Here is a 21246-nt window from a genome sequence, read left to right as displayed (position 1 = left end):
TTGTTGATTTAGTGGCTAACAATTTTTAATCCTGAGCAGATGCCCTGCCAATGTAGAAAGTAAACAAATCACCAAGCCAAGTGAAGTTCTTATTACAGAAAAGAACCCATTATTTCAACAGTTCGTGGAATTGACAAAATTATGGCATCCTGTAAATATTACTGTTTACTTTTCTGACTCAGATAATGGTAACTATATACAACCTATATTTTGATATAAACATTATTTATTACTGGTAACTGCTTAATGTATTCATTCAATTATTGACTAAACCGAAAAATAAATAAATAAATAAATAAATAAAAATGAGTTCAAATCCATTACAGTTCCCAACCCTAGCTTCCACTACAAGTACTACTTATTTTATTAAAATCCAAATTTATATTCTAATATCAAAAAAAGCGGGGAGCATTTTTTAAACACTGAATTTTTTTCCAGCATGGATACTACTGATTTGTTATCAAAAACATCAGAGCCGTAATACAAATACATTTCAAAATATTAATACTATTTTTTAGGATTGAAAAGAAAATTTTTAGGCATAAAAATCACTACATGAAAAGTAATAGATTGCGAAACTAAACACTATTTTAGTTAAATAACTTTTATTGGGAGTTTAATTTGAGAAAACCGAAATTACATCAAGGGAAAGGCTGGACACTTACGGTAATATGGTAATAGAGTAGCAAAATGAAGGAATACTATTGTATGAAAATGTAAAAGGAAAAACATCTTACAAGGTGTTCGGGGGGTTGGAATTTCTAATCCAAAGTATATTAACCTTAAAAATATTAAAATATACTATAAGAACAATATATGATTATAAAAGCAACATACCAGATTGTATAAAATAATCAAGAGTAGAAAAGCGACTCAGATCATAAATAAACCTTTTTTCAATTAATATATTCAACAGAATCATCTTTTGGTAGCCAAAAAACGTCGTATAATGCGGATGACCTGATTACTGTTCGACCCTGAGCGTATGAAAACATCACACCAAAACATTCGCCATGATTGCCAGAAGTATCAGTATTAGTTGTAGTGCCTTGTAAAATTCTTTTTCTGAAATAAATAATGTACTTATTTATGCAAATCCTCGTATCAGAAAAAAAATCCAAACAACGCGTAGTAAAAATATGTGAAAGAAAATTATTAATTGCTAATTTCGAGAACTTTCATCACAGAGCAGTTTTTATAAATCCATAGCTCAAAAAAGTCCGAAATAATACGCACGAGCTCCATAAATAACTTTCGTAATGTGGAAGCGGAATATTATCACTCTTTTTCTGGTTTTGAAGGAAAATATTTCAAATATTTTCATTATTCTGACAAACTTCTTTCTTATTATTCTACCAAGATGACTTATCCACTTTGGTTAGGTGAGAGAAAATTCAAAAATTTTAATTTTTCTGCCTTTCTTCCCTTTTCGTTTTCTTCCTTCCTCTTTAGCTTCTTTTTCCTTTTTGTGGGAACAGAAACGGAAAGAGTTCTGAAAATAAATCCTGCAGTTAGTTTTATTTTAAGCTTGGATAAGAAACATAGTTTCATACAGGGGTGCCCACCACCTAAGAGCAACGGCACCCCCCCCCCCCCTAAATATCATGAAGACCTCCTAACAGTGAAAATTACCCCTCAAATTTCCCCTTTCTGAAAAATTCAGTCGTGCACCCCTGTTTTTGTTTTATTATGTTGGTTCATTTGATGACGTCAGTCGTGAGTGTCATGGAACTCATCAATCACCGGTTAACCATGGTTGCTCTATTCGAGCGTACCATTTGGAGACGCAAATTACTGTTTCCATGGAAACACAGTTTTACTAGCTGTTGCCAAAGTCCTGAGGATCATACACACAAGCATACATACACGTGAAATTTCGAAAATTCTCTACTTCACATTCAAATCTTCCGGCTTATTTATCTTTAGTCCTGTCTACATGTTCTTCGTACTCTTCAGTGACTGATAATTGTATGTTTATCTAAAATTTAGGTCATCTCATATTTGTTTATTCTACGCTTAAAGCTAAATTAAAAACAAGTGCTCTGTTTGTAAAATGGATAAGTAAATTGTTTACCCGAATTTGCTGTTTCATTATTGAGGAAGAAATTGAGAGAAGATAAAATATGTCATTTCCTCCTTTTCAGTATTTACGTTTTTCATTTCTCTAGTCATTTGCTTCTGTTTGTTTTGTTTTCTTTACCTAGTAAGTCCGAATTTTGAAATTATGCAATTCTTACCTTTCACCATGGCCATGATAAGCATGTCAGACTAGCTGTTTAAAAAGCATGTCGAGTTTTATATTCGCAAGTCATAAAATACAGAAAGCAATTTTGCCTAGATAAAAATTTTCAGTTTTCTTGGAATTAAAAAAAAAAGTTATCATAATAGATATAAAATACTGTATATTTAAATGCGTTTTTTAATTGTTGAAAGTAGTACAAGGGTTGAGTATAAAATAAAGTGGGTGCAAATACAGACCCTGCTTTTTTCAAGGACAAGTAGAGCACTTGGCCAGGGTTCCCACCGGCTGGGGGCTCTAAATCCTGTTTTAGTTTTGTGTTTGTTTACTACACTACAATTTTGTGTGAACTTGTTTCTAAATATAAACATTGTCATATCTTATGTTGTATTAAATTGATGAAGTTCAAAAACATTTTCTTTTCACTTATATTGATAAAATGAAAAAACATGTAGCCCAATTGAACCAAGCACTGACCAGAAGTTTATGGGTCTAGTACTTTTATGTTAACACTGGAATGCTAAAGTAAGAAATAACAAAGTCAAAAAGCACAAATTGCAGATTACTGCAGACAAGTGTTTCGGCATTACAGGGAACGACTTTTTCAATACCAAAAGGAATGAGCTTATGGAGGAAAAGCCGTATGACAAAAGCCAAAAGACAGATACAGATGTATTTCAATGGAGTACATTTGTGTATTTTAAGTCTTAGTGTATTAAGCTTATTCAAAAATGTTAAGATTTAAACTGCATGCATGCAAATTTTGGCTTAAAAAACAGGCTGGTCCAAAATCCTGTAGGTTAAGAAATATATCATTTGGGTTTTTTTGTAAAAGTATCAATAAAAAGGTGCATAGTAGTGCTGAAGTAAGTTACTCCCCATTGGTCATTCAGTGTTTTTGTCATTTAAGGCCCTTTTCTTTGATTTTTCTATAAAGATTTAAATATTTATTCTGTAGTAAGCTTTTATTAATTTCAGATGTAGAAACTTTTAAAAGACATAAGTAACTCATTTAACATGAAAAGGAAACAAAAACTTAACAAAGTACATACTTACAAAAGCTTGAAAGGGTACAGCTTAGTGTGGCTCGTATTATTACAGGACTTCGTAATAGTTGCCCAAATGAGATAGTACTATATGAGGCCGATCTGCAACCTCTCAGCCTTAGGAGAAAAACTAATTTGGTGAAATATTTCTCAAAGATAACCAGTTATGGGACCCAGAATCGAACGTCTGAGTTCTTGTTGGGGTGGACCAACAATAAAAGATTAAAGAAAAATAGCCCTTTAAGCTTGGCTGACTCAGACAACTTGATCCCAAAAAATGTAATTCAGCATAGTTTGAAACAGAGCATTAATCCCTCAATTGGTTTAAACAGAGTCTACTTCCACACGGATCTTCCTTCCTAGGTGAACAAGAAATTAGATGCACCGGCGTATTTGAAACAATTGGCTTTAGAAGTGATAAACAATATCCCTTAAGACTCTATTATAATGTATACGGATGGTAGTAAGGATGAACGTAACTGCTCTGGTAGTGGTGTTCATATTTTGTTCCAAGGGTGTGCAACAAAATTAAGCAGAAGAAATCCAGACTGTTGCTCAGTTTTTAGAAGCGAGCTTATTGCTATCGATGAGGAGCTCGGTTCAATTTTGTCTTCTCCCGGCTCTTCAGCCGTTTGGATTCTGTCAGATAGCCGAAGTTCCATCCAGTACCTCTCTAATTGGCATAAAGTGGGTGATGGTACTGGTGTTTCTATTATTAACAAACTGGAGCATATTTCTTCTTTTCAAGAGGTGCATTTTCAGTGGATTCCATCTAACGTTGATGTACACGGTAACGAGATGGCCAATATCTTGGCTAAAAAAGGGACTGGTGAGCCATTATATACACCAGATTCTTTGACTTACTTGGAGCTATTTTCTAAGGCTAAAAGAGATGCAAAATCCTCCTGGACTGTCCCTCCTACCCATAATTGGTACCAGGCGAAGTGCCCGGGAGGTGCATTACCTCTCAAGTGTGGTAGGCGAGATCAGACGACCATCACTAGGCTCATTAGTGGACACCTAAAATCATTGACTTATTGCAGTGGAAAAAAGACTTTTCCAACCTGTGTGAAGTGTGCCGGCCATCAGGCCATCCCCGAACATATACTGAATTACACGAAATACACCGCCAGCTCAGTCAATTCCAGAACTTACTCAATATACCTGCCTTGCCTGCAATATTCGAGTTGAACCGAACCATTGTTTCGGTCACTCGTCTGGTCAGTGCTAATTCTATATTAGCTACCAGTTTGTTTGGCACTCTTGGCTTCCTTAAGAGGTTTTCCACCTCTAGCTCAGTTAGTCCTATGCCGGGCTGATGAGTGCTAATAAGCACGAAATTGCAGTCCTCGGCTGGAATTGACTGAGCTGGTGGTGTATTTCATGTATTTCTGCCTTAGCCCTTGCTATAGGGCGGTAACTTACTGAATATACTGAATTGTCTGGGACTTTCAAGATTGGATCTTTTGGTGGATCCAATGTTGGTGTTGGATTTTTTGAGAGACAAATTCATAGACCTGGTTTAGCGCTGCTAAACACCGGAGATTTGCAACAACAAAGTTCATTCCAAAAATAACTTTCATCATGCATTTCCGGGAGAAAGCTTTATTACAAGGGGTATAAACATATAGTGGCATAAGAAGATACATAACTTTTGATATTTTTCTTCCACAGTCACAGTTGAATTTTAATGAATTCTGTGCATTGTAAAGGCATAAAGGTTTTTCAGAGCACTTTCTTTACTGTTGTATGTCCAGTTGTTTCACTTGCAGTTTTTTCCCCATTAAGGTCTCTTAAAATGAAATTCATGATACACTAAATATGTCAAAATTAGCTGCCTCCTTGATTCATTGTATATACATGATGCAGTGTTTTCCCATTAAATGTCTCTTAAGATTAATTTCATAATACATTAAATATGTCAATATTAGGTGCCTCGTTGAAACATTGTATATATATGATTGTTCTTATTGTTTTTCATAAGCTTCAGGGCCTGATTTGGAAGTGTAGAGGCCCCGGGGCAACGAAGGAGTGGAGACCCCTAATCAGGGTTCAAAAAGATCATCATATTTTCGAAAATATCTAATACTTTGATATATATCCAAATATTTTGATATATATGTATATATCCAATATTTTCGATCAGCACTTTAATAGTAAATACATCCTGAAGTTACTATTTTTTGATATCATTATTATTGTAATTTATAGACTTAAAATTACTGTTTCTTATTTATATTGTTACAAATTCTGTAAATAGTAATTATTTTTGTGATTAATTTGTTGTAATCTGGCTAAATTAGGCGTTTGTTCCGTTATTTTGCATCTAAAATTATCTTAGTAACATAACCTGTAAATAGCTTCTTGTAATGTACATACAACCCCATAACATTGAACTGAAGTATAGTCCCCATTTCTAATTGATAAGATTTGTGAATGGAATAAAAAGAAAATAGGAGAAGCATTTCAAATTTTTTCAAACTTTCCAAAGCAGTATAAAAAGCCGAGTGGCATTTGAAGGAGAATCGGTTATGTTTTTAGCTGTCTGAGATTCGTCTGAGCCTTGCTCTGTTTATTGTGAGGCATTTCGCTATGTTTTTGCGTATTTGGATGTAAATACGTATGCCATCGTTGAGTATACTGTGTTAATTAATATTTGCCTAATTGCTATGGTGAGTTTAGCAGTTGTTAATTATATTTCTTGTACATAGTTTTAAATAAATCTCCAGTGTTTTTCTCAAGAACTGTGTCGTCATTGAAAGAAAGTGTGAAGTTGCACCAAACGCGTAACAATATCTAAACATACATTTCATTTTAAAAGTAATGTACTTTTAAGGTTATTTTCATATGATTTTACAATACATCATCTATTTAACTCATAGGTACAAATTACAAATTAAATGAATAAAAAAAATATATTGCCACTGAAATGCTCGATCAAATAAAAACTTGGTAATAAATGGATACTTGCAATCAGGGCTTTCTGATATATTGATAATAATGATATTTTTGTGCAAGCATTCTTTGTAGAAATAAAAAATTTAAAAAAATGTCTGGGAGAAAAAACGTAAAATTTGCTGACCTGTGAAAGTTAGGATATTTTGTAAAAACTTTATTGTGGGCCCCTTTGTTGTGGAGGTCGCGGGACAGTAGCTCCACCTGCCCTCCCTTAAATCCGGCTCTGATAAGCTTACTTGCAAAATATTGAAAATATTCAGGAATTAAAAAATATTAGTTTAATTGGAGATATTGGAAACAATACTACTTTAAAAATTACAACTTTTTTATGATTTTACTTTGGTTTTTCTTGTATTTTTATTGATCTTTTTTCCCTTTAATCAAAGGTAAAAATGCAGCTGGTATTTATCAAGAATTGCCTTAAGAAGTCCATTGTGTTACGACCATCTGTGTTTTACCAATTTCGACAGAATCATGGAGCTCCAGTACATAAACCAATCAAAAAGATTCTTGTTGCCAACAGAGGTATAATTTTAATTTCTCTTCAATTTTTTAGCTTTTTGCTCCATTATTTATTTTTTTTTTCACTTGATTGAAATAAAAATTCTTATTTATATTTTTTTCGGAACTGATGTGATATACCCCACCCTTGGCGACTTTTTCCTGTTGGCGCCAAGAAAGTGTCGACAAGAAAATGATGTATGATGACATACATTGTTCTTAGCGATGCTTTTTTAGCGCCAACAGGAACAAATCAGATAAAAAAACATGATCAAAGCACTTCAGAACACAATATATATAAAAACAACATAAAATCACAACATAAAATCACAACATAAAAACATCACGAATATACGCATCAAAAATACCAGAAACTAGAAAGTTTTTGTACACAAAGAACAATTACTAGAAAGCATTTAAAATGCTTAAATTGACAAATTACTATAACAGCTCACCAATGAAATATGTACCAATAAAAATAAAAGCTATTTTCCAACATGCATTTCATCGAACAAAACTTTTCTCATGCTCTGCTAAAAAAGAGCAAAGCGATTCAAATTGCGATGTTTAAAGCGGAAAACATCCCCAAAATCAAACACTATTTCAGCCAAAAAAGCACTTAGTTACTCAAATTTCGATGTATGAAAAGTAGAAATGTCTCAACAGAACATCCTCTACATAAACAATACAAAAATACCATACATTTATTCGCTATCCAGACATGCTTTCAAGATACCTATTATATTTTACATAAAATAACACCTTTATATTTTTATAAAATTCTGGAGTCAACATATTTTCAGAAATACAGTACCTAAAGGAGGCACGTTAATAGAATGTCTAAATAATTCGTGGCATCGATAAGAATTAACTTATAGAACAAAATAACCGGACTATTTTTGTAAAATTAATTTACATACAGTAAAAATCAAGTTAAAAACTACAAGAACCTTAAAGATTTGTAAAAACAAAGAATTTCGGAAGTGAGAGTTTTTTTTAATTCTAAAATAAAGAACTTACTTTTTTATGATATAAATCCTCACACTCAGTCTAAAATAATACATCATATGACAATGGCACGTTACAGATACACACCATGTTGGAGTTAACTTTTAATTAATGTTCAAGTTTGAAGAAACTGGCATTTTCTAATGTTTTTACTTCAAAACACAACTACTGAATTTAAACGAACACAAAATAAGCTTTCCTGTAAGGTATATTGCACGAAACAACAGGTATCTCGTATCTCTCCTGCATGAAACCGAGTAAACAACCCAAGTAAACAAGTTTGATCAGATCTAAGATTGCCTTTGGGTTGTCAAACACAGGTTAGTTTCTCCAGGGATGCCATGCTTAAAAAATTATCGCCTCATTGGCAAGAAAAATATTTCAATTTTGTGCAAAAAATTGGATGTCGCCAAATGGGGGGGGGGGGGGGTATATCACATCTGTACCTTTTTTTCTTGGTTCCAAAAATTCACTCTGTCCCATATACTACATTTTTTGTGTAACTGTTATCAATCAATAATGGACAAATCTGAACCTCCTTAGAACGTTCTTAGTCAACTGATAAAATTGAAGAGTGCTAGAAAGAAAAGCTGTTTGTTATCTTATTTTTTTTTTCCAAAATGCTTCCTAATGAGAAAAAAATAAAATAGAAGCACATGATTAATTAAAAAGAAATCATAATTGTTTGAATTCACTTATTCATTATTTAATTGCCATTATGATTTCCATTAAATTTGAAGAGATGAGGCTTGTGTTGGTCACTATTTTGTAAAACACTTACAGGAAAGATGAAAATAAGAGGTTGGAGGATTTGAAAATCAGACAAAATAAAATTGTTAATTGTACTTGTATATGTATGTACACAGTATGTCTTCATAAAATTGTGAGCAGGTACTCTTGTAAAATCAAAGAAAATAATAAAAATTTAAAGATATTTGAATATATATTCTTTTTTATGTTGATTTGTCTTAAATCTCCTTAAAATTTTGTCTTGAATTCTTTTTTATTTTTTTAGAAAAGTTTTCATTATATGTTTAATCTGCAGTAAATTTCTAAACTTATCTTGTGAGAACTGTTCCCTAGGTGAAATTGCTATTCGAGTTTTTCGAGCATGTACTGAACTTGGGATACGGTCAGTTGCAGTCTATTCTGAGCAAGATAAAATGCATATGCATCGACAGAAAGCTGATGAATCATACTTGATTGGAAAAGGGCTGCCTCCTGTTGAAGCTTACCTTAATATTGCTGAAATAATAAAAATAGCACAGGTAAGTAAACTTATAAATGTGACATTCAGAACTAAAGTAGTTCATGAACGACTTATGATCCACTTTAGCTCTAAATGCCTTATAAGAGCTTGAACTGCTTTGTGTTAAATAAAGCATTCAGAGCTAAAGTGGATCAAGTTGTTCATGACTTCATCCACTTTTGTTCCTAATAACTTCAAATGTTGAATTTCATGCCCTAGATTAACTGATTAAAAATGTTTTTGTAACTAATGTTAAAAGTTCTTCATGTTGACATAAAAGTATTTTAACCATGATGTCTCATTATGAAAGCTTAACATACACTATATAACCTATATAAGGATGGGGACACTTTCAAAAATTCATATTTTGACAGATTTTTTGAGAAATAAGAGATTGATGGAGGCAGTGAGAAGCAAAGAGATGCAAGTGGACTATTTTAAGTTTCGAGTAAAACACGTTTAAAGATGAGGTCCTAGGTAGGCTTTCATTGAAATTTTTTTCTAAATTGTGCTGTACAGCAGCACCTACCAGGGCTACTAGTACTATCTCTTGCCCCAAGACAGAGTAGGGGTTCACCTACCAGTTGTACTAGTTATCTCCAAATTTTTGATTTTGCCACTTGCATCCCTTTGCTTCTCACTACCTCAATTGTTTCGTATCTTTTGTCACATAAAAGGTATGCTCCAGCTGTCATTTTCTAATTAAAATTAAATCACCCATGCATTGAGTGGGCCTAGCAATTAATTGAGCAGCCAAAAAAAAGGGGTTTTGATTTTCCTTCATCATAAATAGCTGCAAATAAGCTATACATTTTAGAAATAACTTAGAACCAGCAACAAATTTAAAAATAATAATAATAATTTGAATTTTGACATCTTGAATTCAAATTATGTTTTTCGCAATCACGAGTGTGCGTGTGTGTTTGTGTGTGTGGGGAGCGGGGTATGTGTGTTTGTGCGTGTGGGGGGGGGGGATTTATGTTTGTGTCTGTGTGCAGGTATGTTTCATTGTAAAAGGCTCATAAGCTAAAAATTTTAGAAATAAGTTTACTCACTATGTACAGTTAGTTTCAATATTTTCTTGAAAGTATCACTTATATTCACAATAATATAAGCATTTTTTTTCTTCAAAAATACGAATTTTATTTAAAGGTTTCTGGCTCATAAAGATTGAATTTTCTGCCATTCCTTATCAAACTCTCAGAAAATTTGACAGTATACAAGAAAAAAATATTAAAATTTGAAATACAAATATTGAAAATTTGATGAAATATGAACAGTTTAAACAATTACTTTTATGCAATTTAAAGATAGCAATTTATAACCTTCATAATTTAAAACCCAAGTAAATGTTGCACCCCATAAAAAAAATTCCAGTTCAATATCTTAAAAATTTTAAAAGATATCAGCAATTCAATGAGCTATATTTTAATGTTTCTGGGAAGGAGCGACAAATCATATGGGATTGTTCACAAATAATCATGAATCCCACTGGATTATTACATACAAGTGTTAAAAATTTGCAAACAATCCCGTACAATTCATCACCTGTCTGAGAATTTTTGAAGTTCAGCTCATTAAATTGCGGACATCTTTCTAAATTTTTAAGATATTGAACTGGTATTTTTTTTAAAGATTTGCTACATTCACTTGGGTTTTCATTTATGAAGGTTACAAATTATTATATTTTAGACATGTTCAGTCAAATGCTTTAAACGTTCATATTTCATCTTATTTTTAATATTTATATTTTAAATTTCAATATTGCATTTTTCTTTTGTGCTGTCAAATTTTCTTTGAGTTTGGTAGGGGATGATGGAAAACTCTATTTTATAAACCAAAATCCTTCAAAGAAAGATTTTTTTTTTTAAATCCGAGAATGAACTCTTCCTGAAAATTTCAAATACAGTCGAACTCTCTTATAACGATCACAAAGGGACTAATATTTGCTCAATATAACTCATAAAAAATGAATTTATGAAAAATCACAAAAATGCAATGCACACTAGCTTATGATTACTATTTTTTTTATTCATTTCTGTTTAATTTTCTTTAAACTGCCTTATTGTCTGATTGTATCTTTCTTGTGCACTTGAAAACAATGGAAACTCACACCTCTGTCTTCAAAAAAAGGTTAAAATTTTACTGCACATCAACAGCTTATGAAATTGTAGGTATTTCAGTTGAATATTCTTCACATTTGTCATTGTATTTTTTTCATCAGCAATTGCTTGAATTTCGAGCGACAATATCCTCAGAAGTGACAACATATTGTCATTAACAAATATTAAGTTTTCAACTGTTTCTCTACTCTAGAAATGAAAAAGAAGGACTGTCATCATTTTTTCTTGGGCTGTATGACTCACCACTAACTTTCGGTTGACTTCAGAGTGTCAAAGAAATTTTTCTAAGAAAGGCTAAGCTGAGCTGGAAGTCATATCAATAGAAGTACTATGACAAATCACAAAAATATTGCTCGCTTTAAGCAGGTTTTGCTCCTTAAAAGCCAGTCCCATAGACTTAACATTGTACCAACCAAATCTGATTTCCTCGCTAAATCCTGGTTCTCGTTTAATCACTACTCATTATAAGCAAGTTTTACTGTATATCAAATGACTCTTTCAAAGTAATAGTCTGCTTTGTAAATTATTAGTGTGAAGAAGCGAGATCCTTTTACTTTAGGAAATTAGGTATTTCCCTCCTATTTTCTGCTCCCGGACAATCCACCTATGTCACGGAATATAATGTAAATTAGTGATGGAGCAAAAGTTCACTTTTTCAACCAATTTTGGACCCCTACCTGCATTGTATTTTGATGTTTCTGTTGAATTTGAATTAAAATTTTTCACTGTATTCTCTTTTATCATAGGAGAATGGTATTGATGCAATACATCCAGGATATGGTTTTCTTTCTGAAAGGGCTGATTTTGCACAAGCCTGTATTGCTGCTGGAATTCGATTTATTGGACCGTCTCCAGTTGTTATGGAAAAAAAATGGGTGACAAAGTATCTGCTCGAAAGTCAGCTATTGCTGCTGGTATTTAACTTTTTCCTTGAAGTTTTTCCTTATCATAAATATTATTTTTCAAAGATGATTTTTTTTTTCTGTAAATGCCATAATTTTCTAAATGCTTATTAAACTTCATAAGTAAGACATCATTTTAAAGAATTTTTTCTCTGCTTTGGACGAAAATCAACGGATATTTTGGTTGCTTTGAAGAAAAAACCAGAGTTCATTGTGTTTTTTATTACGCATTACTTTCGTAGTATCCCAAAACAGAGGCTTATTTGTTTATTCGGTTAGAGCATGATGTGAAAACATACTTGCCAACTCTACTGTTTTTAATGGGAGACTCCCGTTTTTTGTGCCTTATCTCCCAATTTCACATTTTTCACAACTTTCTCCTGTTTTTTACAGTTTTTTCAATCAATTATCAAAAAGTTTCAATTTCTTCTCAATAGATGGCGCCCATTTCTAGTCATCTATTAATGCCAGGGGAGAGTTGAACTCCATATGGTGCAGAAGAATAATATCCGAAACCAATTTTCCCCCCTGGAATAAGAATTCTATGACAATTAGGCTAGAGAAGGCAAAAATAGGCTTTTTGCACCTGCAACAAAGTTACATTATGGGCGATCCTGTGTCATTTTTTTTCCTAAGCATAATATGTAGGAATGCCAGAAAAGAGTACCAGCTAAGTACTCTAATTTTCTGCATGTTTTGATTTTGAAAAGTAAAAGGAACAAGCGGATCCTTAGCTTTTCATTGAATGACTAGACTATAATAATTTCTGGAAGGAATGCCGCGGCGTTTGTGTGTTTAAAAGTTAAATTTTCGTAAGTGACTTTTTTTTGCCGTTGCGGCGTTTATGATCGGCTTTTCTTTTTATCGCCCTGACTTCAGTCCTACTGTATTAACGAAACTAAAAAAAAAAATAGATACTGGCACATTCTGATGCAATTATATATTATTTACCCATCAATTAGAAGCTTTAATTAAAGTAAACGGTCGACTGTTCAAAAAATGCGGGAAAAACCGAATTTCCTATTCGCCAATTTTTTCCATGATTACAAGTGAAATGGAGCTCTATTTAAACAGAAAGGCAATGTAAAACCTTAAAAGGACATAAGGAAACAAAAACTGAAAAACTTGTATACTGTACATATTTTATTGATGTTAGTACAACATAAAAGCGACATCTAACAGAAATTCGCAAAAACGGACCACTTCAAAAATAATGGGGGAAACTTTTTTCGTACATAAATATGATTATTGTTCACTCTAAATCGTAAAAATGATTATAAAATTTATAAAATTTCATTTTCTTTCCTTGCAAAGAGTGTATTTGCAAAAAAAAAGAAAATAACGCGGCAAAACCTGGATGGGCAAAACGTTCCCGATTTTTGGAGAACAAAATCGGAAATCAATTTAAATGCAATATTTTGTTTTTATTTCTTCTCATTTTTAAAAGTTGGGGGATAGAGCTACAAATTAATGTGTATTTTTTTTCTTTTTAATGGGTATTTTCTACTCTGATATATCATCAATATCGAGGAGTTGCTCATCATTTTTATGTGCTGTGTTTCTGGCAATGCGACATTTCTGAGCATTTAAAATTTTTTTGACAGACTCTTAACTCTTTTCGGGGTGCGGCAATTATACCAATGCGGCGTATCTACTGTAAGTTATTGTACTTATTGCGCCTGATCAAAGGGAGGGGGGAGAAAGAGATATATGCAGGCATTTGATGCCAAGTGCTTCCCCCCCTCACTCTCAATTTCATGAACAATTTCCGAATGAATATTTTTGTTGTATGGTGAGGATTGAGATAAACTATTTGCCTTCCCTTTTATGTACATAGAAACATTAGTAACTGATCTTTGTCTTTGATAAAAATGTTATGTTTACCATGCATGGATGTTTCCTTTTATTTTTGTGCCAAAAAATTTTGGAACAAGAAGGAGGTAAAAATCATCAAACCATTAAAACAATATTCGTTTTTATTGCTTGATTAAAATTAGAACTGACACATCACTTTGATTCCCCCCCCCCCCCCCCCCGGAGGTGGCTAGCGAAGGATGTATACTGAATGCAAATTTTATCTGCAAACAAAAAAAAAAACCGCACAAACATGTATAGCTAAGCATTAATTTTCCAAAGCCAGGGAGGGGAGAAATTGACCCCCATAATTGATGTGCCTGAAACAAAAATGTATGTTGAATGCTAAAAATACATAACATAGTACAAACCCTTTAGTTGACTTATTTCGTTATTTATTTAGTTTAATTATTTTGTTATAAATTTTATGCCCCATATTTAAGAACACATTTATTTTAGTTCTGTATTTTCAGTCGTTTTCCTTTTTTTTTTCTCAAATTCAAACATCTGCCTCTGATTATGCAAGAATGCATGTCAACTGCTGATTATTTTTGACTAAAACTAATTTAATATTTGCTTTGCTTTTGTATCATAGTTTATGATAACAGGAGCTGAAAGTGATAGTATTTTTAAATGATAAATGGATGCTCTTGAAGGAATGTTTTCGTTTTTGACAAAACAAATCTGAAACAAAAATGGTTTTATTGAACCAAAATAGGAGTTTTATTATTATTATTATTTATTTATTTATTTATTTATTTATTTGCGATCGCTATATTGCATTTTATTCTTTCACACTTAAAAATTTTATTACTGTATTGGTGAAAGGTGTTTCTTTGTTTAGATTTTATTTTCATATTTTTGTAATTACTATCTTTGTTTCCACTAGTTTATTTTCCATACTAATGATTGTCAGTCGTCTTGACGTGTGTGTAGTCCTATCTCTTCCTATTTTTTCCTACTTTTTTAAGCGATTTTTTTTCCTACTTTTTTAATTTTTGATTCCTTGTTTCCTACTTTTCCCCCTCAAAAAACCACTTCGGGGGTCTGGTAGAGACATCTATATAAACTTATTTTTCTGTTTTGTTATGCATTGCTTTAGTGCATAGCTCAAGATAGAGGCCTATTAGCTCGGTAAGAGCTTTCCTTGCAAAAAAAAAAAAAAAAAGGCGGTCATGGTATCGATCCTCCCATAGGCCAGAAAATTTAGTTTTTAAAAGATTTATTTTCCTCAGCTGAATTCTGATCAAATTTTCTGAACCACAGTCGTGTTGTTGCTTTAAAATTAGAAAACGTTTGCTTAAGCATGGTAAATTGCAGTATCATATGCATTATTTCTGAAATAAGTTTATTTCATTAATCAAGCTGACATTAGGCCAAAAAAATTTGATTAAAGTTTTCAATTACTTACTCACTAAACCCAAAAATTACTCTTCCAATTTGCCCAATAGATTATTTTTTCTTTTTTTAACTTCAAGTTTTACAAATGATTTGCTAACCAACCATAATATGCATGAAATACAACCGCCAGCTCAGTCAATTCCAGCCGAGCACTGCACAGGGTTCGTACGGGTCATGGAAATCCTGGAAAGTCATAGAAAGAAATAAGCAAATTTCAGACCTGGAAAAGTCATGGAAAATTGAAATTTTCACTGAAGGTCATGGAAATTTATTTCAAGTCATGGAAAAATGTCTTGGACAAAGAGAAAGTAACAGTAACTAAAAGAGCATTATAAAACTTGAGTGATTTAACAATATGACACATAAAAGCTATTAAAAGTGGAGAATTGAACGATCCCAAAAATCAAATCTGAATTTTGAAATCTCATTACATCCACTTCTGTCGCAGCCACTTGCCTTTTTTTGCGAAGTGATTTTACCTGTTTGAGCATCACTCATTTTGAATTTACTATTATTTTCAGTATTTCTTATGTTTTATACTCTGTATATAGTAGCGAACTTGCACGTTCTTGGTTTTGCCACGCCCGATCAAAAAAACCGCAATTCAATTGCATCAAAGTTCGTTTCCATCACTCTTAAAACTTTATTGTTAATTTTATCTGAGTTTATCATAATTTGTTGAAGGTTTTAGAAAATAAAGATCTTTAGTCAGGCAATAGAAGACAGAAAAAATGTTAATTCTAATACTCTAAACATTAGTGCCCATACATACGGCCTCTGCTAAACTAATCCCTGCGACCCACTGCTAGGTTCAATGTCAGGAATCAAATATTATGTTCTGGAATTTCTGGACCTATTAATTTACATGCACTTGAAAATGTGCAAATAAACAAAGCAAGTACTTTTGAATCAGAAGATTTATTCACTACTGAAAGTTTTTTTTTTTCATAAATATCTAGTTTTGAAACATAAAGAACTAACTTATGTGGCTTTACTTTACAGAACTAAATTGTTGTCAAGTTACTGTCCAACCACGGATTGCATGGAATTTTCAGACGTCCAGATAAGACAAATCTATGTGAATAAGGGGGAAAATTAAAAATTTAATGTGCATATTCCGCTCATTTGAATGAGACTCTGCTTGTGCAAAAGCTGACATGGGTTAAAAATAATGGATTCGTCCATTTCCGGGTAAAATGGGTGTTTGTCTTTCCATACAATCCGTGGTCAGACTATATGTGGATGATTAAATGCACTGTTGACACTAAAAGACAACTTTTGAAGCAAATTTATTGAAACTCAGTGATGACTGATTCAACCTTTGTCCCATTCATTATCATTCTGCCTGTTTATAACAAACATATTAGACATTTAAGCATCATCATATTCAATTAACTGCATTTTTACTTTACTTAAATTTATATAATGAAGACAAATAAGAATAGTTTAGTTTAAGTATACACTGATATGTTTTCTGCTATGAGTAAGTGCTTCAATGAGGCAGTGGCATTCATGTAAAAGTTTTGTTAATGTTCATTTCCAGAAAAATTGGCAAGTTTTATATTAAATAGTGCTATTCTCTTTGTATAACAAGGTCATGAAAATTTTTATTGAAGTCATGAAAAAGTCTTGGAAAAGTCATGGAATTTTTTAATTGAAATAGAGTATGAGCCCTGACTACAGTTTCGTGCTTATTAGCACTCATCAGCCCGGCTTAGGATTGACTGAGCTGGAGGTGGAAAACCTCTTAAGGAAGCCAAGAGTGCCAAACAAACTGGTAGCTAATACAGAATTAGCTCAGACCAGACGAGTGACCGAAGCAATGGTTCAGTTCAACTCGAATATTGAAGGCAAGGCAGGTATATTCAGTAAGTTACTGAACCATAATATGATTCAACATAAAAAATGCTTAGCTGTTAATTTTTTGGAAAATATTGCTCTCAGAAAGCCTTATCAGATTAACTAAATATTGAGTGTTGGAATTTGATCAATAAATATTCAAATAGCAAGCCATCAAAGTAAAACCCAAATATATCTAGTAACTGAATAATTTCGTATTTCAATCCCCCCCCCCATATGCTTAATTACTAATTTTTCGTTAAATGTTTTTAAATTGGATATTTTGTCTATTGTTTTTCCAAATTTGTTTTACTTGTTTTCTTCTCTTTATTAAAATTTTTGTAAAACTAAAATTAAGAATGGAAAATGTGTCTTTTTAGATGTTAAAGTAGTGCCTGGGACAGACAAGGCAATAATTGACATAAATGAGGCTGCTAATTTTGTGAAAGAACATGGTCTGCCAATCATTTTGAAAGCAGCATATGGTGGTGGAGGTCGTGGAATGCGAGTTGTGAAAAAAATGGAAGTAAGTAAAATTATCACATGTAAGCTTCAAGAGAGTTTTGCTTCCGACTGAGCGCACAAATGTTTTCTCTCTCTTCTCTGCTGACTAGTTGAGTAGCGCACGGCAGCTATTTCAGATTACTGATAAATTCATAGAGTTGCCAAAAGACTGGAGTGATGTTTGCAGATTGGATCCTGGAGTCCCCCACATCTGCATGCAGTGTTTTTCCATATTTATCATACAAAATAAATAGTTTCATAAAAACACTGATAGACTCAACTGTATCTATCTATATATATGTTTGTGTGCTCATGCCTAGTATTACCTTTTTTTTTACTTTCTCATAAAATAACTTGCATATCTTCTCCAAAATCGCTAAAGGCAATAACACTTTGACGTTACAAACACTTAATGAGATTCTTTTGATTGTTCCAGCCATGAAATACATTTTTTTTTCCCAGAATACATTTTGAAGTTGTGATTATGAGTTTTTTTTTAAGTAAAAGAAGTTTACTTTATTTGCGTAACCTCAAATAGTAAATTTTTTTTAAATATTTAGAACTAATTTGAAATGTTCAGAGTTTAGCCGAATTGTAAAGCTTTTGCATATACATGTAACATACCAACATCCCGGTTATCACAGACAGAAACTGCAGCCTTGTCCTTGTTATAGACTCATCAGTCTGGTATAGCGATTTTCTGAGCTGGAAACAGATGTCACCTCATTGAAGGAGAGAGTGCAAACAAACTGGTGATTAAAGTAAGTTTAGCTCAATAGCAAGCGTGTGGACTCTCTTCTACCTCCAAGGTTAAAGTTGCATCAAGCAGCGCACATTCAGCAATCAGGCAATTGTTTTTGAAAATGCTGATTGCAGATTTTTTTCACACCAATTCATTTTTGACTATTTCAAATGTTTCAAAGCCTGTAACTTGCTGAAAAATGAGACCCTCTTGTTGAAAAAAGTTCAATTTTATGGGGTTTTGTCTGCTCTTTTCAAAAATACTTCTTTTGTGTGTAGGATTGCCAGGATTTTCTGGAAATCGGTTCTTTCTTTCAGAAATTTGTTTTTAACTCATTTTCCTTCTATCTCCCATAACTCAGATATGGCTAGGGATCGGACAAGATAATGGTTGGTTCTAGGCTCTACACGGGCTCTTTCATTATTCCTTTTTGCTTAGCAAATGAGGTCAAATTCACCCTGTTTATAGATATAGAATATGTTTTATCTGTTCAAAACTTTTTTTCCCATCACTTTTTCGAAAGTTTTTCAATTGCCACTTTGTCTAACTTTACCTGTAATGTGAACATATTTCAGTGTGACAGCTTCATTTCATGCTTGGAGGGGGAAAAAACCTTTTGTTAAATGTTATTTCACCCATTAGTTCACTTTCCCCCCTTTTTTTTTGTGGTTTGTGGTGGTATAAAAACTTTTATTTACAAATTTCTTGCTACAAATATTTTTATTATTAATGTTAGTTTCAGTAAAACCTGTCTACAACGATACTGTTGGGACTTTAAAAAAATATCGCAATAGACAGGTTATCGTTATAGACGGTTTGGTTATTCATACTGACAATTTGCTGGAGCCAAAAAAAAAAAGAAATATTGTTATAGACAGGTTATCGTTATAGACAGTATTGTTATACACAGGTTTCACTGTATTACTTTATTTTTTAGGAATTTGAAGAACTTTTTACAAGAGCTGTATCTGAAGCTACATCAGCATTTGGCAATGGTGCAGTTTTTATTGAGAAATTTATTGAAAAACCTCGACATGTAGAAGTTCAGATACTTGGTAAAACTTTTTTTTTCTCCTACTACTGTCAGTGAATGAAGAGTTCTTGTTATTTATTCGTTATTTGTATTCAAAATTTGAATTCATTTCTGAACTTTAAATATTTTTGTTGAAAAGGTATATTTTTTATAAACCTATCCTACTTGTAAATTTAAAAAAGAAATGAAATTTCATTTACGAAAAGAAAGAAAGCTAAATATGTTCAAATTAATTTTAGTTTTATTACAATTGTAGAAGGTATTTTTAATATGTCAGAAACAAATTTAATTTATTTTTTATGCATTTATTTAAATTGTTTTGTGTACACTTTGTATTGTAGTGTATAAAAGATTTAAATTTTGTTTTGTTATTTTATAGGTGACAATTATGGTAACATAATTCACTTATTTGAAAGAGATTGCTCTGTTCAGAGACGGCATCAAAAAGTTGTTGAAATTGCACCTGCCCCAAACTTTAGCCCTGCTGTAAGTTGAAAAATGTTTTTGAATTGTTGAAATTATAACATCGATATCAAACTTTCATCATTGTTGCTGAACATTTGTTACCATGCTGTAATCACCTGTAATGATGCTAATACTCTGTAAGTTTTGCGTTTACCTGTTAAAAATTGTGATTTTTTTTTTTTTGACTCTTGAAATAATTAATTTTATTTAGCATATTTTAAATGCATGTATTGTTGCGTACTATAGCTTGCATGCAGTTTCCAGTAAAAATTCAATCGCAAATTCATTCGGGGACCAACAACAAACTGAAAAATCAAAATACAGTCAACACTCGATAACTCGGAAGTCCTAAGGGACCAGCTAAAACGTTCAAGTTATCGGTAGTTTGAGTTATAGGAAGTTTCCACAACAGTTTCAAGAGTTAGAGACCTGATGAAAACTTCAAGATAAAGGAATGTTCGATTTATAACCTTTAAGTTATCAAGGTTGGACTTTTCTCCGCACACACCCCACCACTTAGCTGTAAGCCTTAGGTTCCACCGTCCGGGGGGCCGTATAGAGGTTGGACTGTAGTTTGTATCCTATTTCATAAAATTTTCACAGAAATATAAACTTTGTTTTCAATAATGTTTATTTCCTGTGCAACTTTTTATCTTATAACAGGCAATTTGTATAATGAAGGAGCTATAATGTGCTAAACTTAGCCCATATATTTTTAAAAGTGATTTAGTCATAATCATAGTCCAGCATATCTTGGGCAACTAAAAAAATATCTTTGAGGTCAGTTCTTTCTGAACAAAAATCTTTCAAAAGTGGTGTTACACTGAATTTTCGTCTAAACACTTGAGAAACGAGCTGATGTGTGCATCACATGACTTCCTTTTACACCAATTTAATGTTATTTCTCTATTATTGCAATTTTAATGTGATTCTCTCTCTAACTCTCTAAATATCACCAACAATGGCTACATTAAAACCAGATTTTAAAAAAAATAGCCAAATTTGTCGCCAAGTTGGCGAAAAAATTTGGCAACAAAACGGCTACCAAAAGACTGGCGATATATCGCCAAGTGTCCGCCAAATTGTAACACCACTTGAGTTTGCATCGAAATTAACAATGAATTCCCCCCAAAAAGGGGCAAAAGTCCCCGTTAGAAACACCCGAATGCAACCAAAAAAGGAGGTGCACAACTAAACCTCACTAGGAGTCTACGTACCAAATTTCAACTTTCTAGGACATTACGTTCTTGAGTTATGTGACATACATACGCACATACGTACATACAGACGTCACGAGAAAACTCGTTGTAATTAACTCGGGAAACTTCAAAATGGATATTTCGAGCGTCTATACGTTCTTAGGTACATATGTACGTGTGGTC

The 21246-nt window shown here is 32.5% G+C and overlaps 2 protein-coding genes across 2 annotated transcripts in view; one reads left to right on the top strand and one right to left on the bottom strand.

Moving 5' to 3' along the window:
- Positions 1-1031, bottom strand: part of LOC129224604 (BTB/POZ domain-containing protein 7-like) — a 29130-nt gene extending 28099 nt beyond the window's left edge. Inside the window, exon 1 of the mRNA XM_054859088.1 lies at positions 838-1031. The gene's annotated coding sequence lies outside the window, so the exon portion shown is untranslated. The remainder of the gene's footprint in view (positions 1-837) is intronic.
- Positions 1032-1877: 846 nt separating this feature from the next.
- Positions 1878-21246, top strand: part of LOC129224602 (pyruvate carboxylase, mitochondrial-like) — a 119415-nt gene continuing 100046 nt past the window's right edge. Inside the window, 8 exon segments of the mRNA XM_054859087.1 lie at positions 1878-1968; positions 6630-6768; positions 8836-9020; positions 11871-11990; positions 11993-12038; positions 17501-17646; positions 19304-19421; positions 19779-19885. Coding sequence (XP_054715062.1) covers positions 6636-6768; positions 8836-9020; positions 11871-11990; positions 11993-12038; positions 17501-17646; positions 19304-19421; positions 19779-19885 — 855 coding nt within the window. The 5' untranslated portion in view covers positions 1878-1968; positions 6630-6635.

The sequence above is a fragment of the Uloborus diversus genome, chromosome 6 (genome assembly GCF_026930045.1).
Source record: "Uloborus diversus isolate 005 chromosome 6, Udiv.v.3.1, whole genome shotgun sequence".
In the NCBI taxonomy this organism is placed as follows: Eukaryota; Metazoa; Arthropoda; class Arachnida; order Araneae; family Uloboridae; genus Uloborus; species Uloborus diversus.
This window is presented reverse-complemented; position numbering and strand designations above follow the sequence as displayed.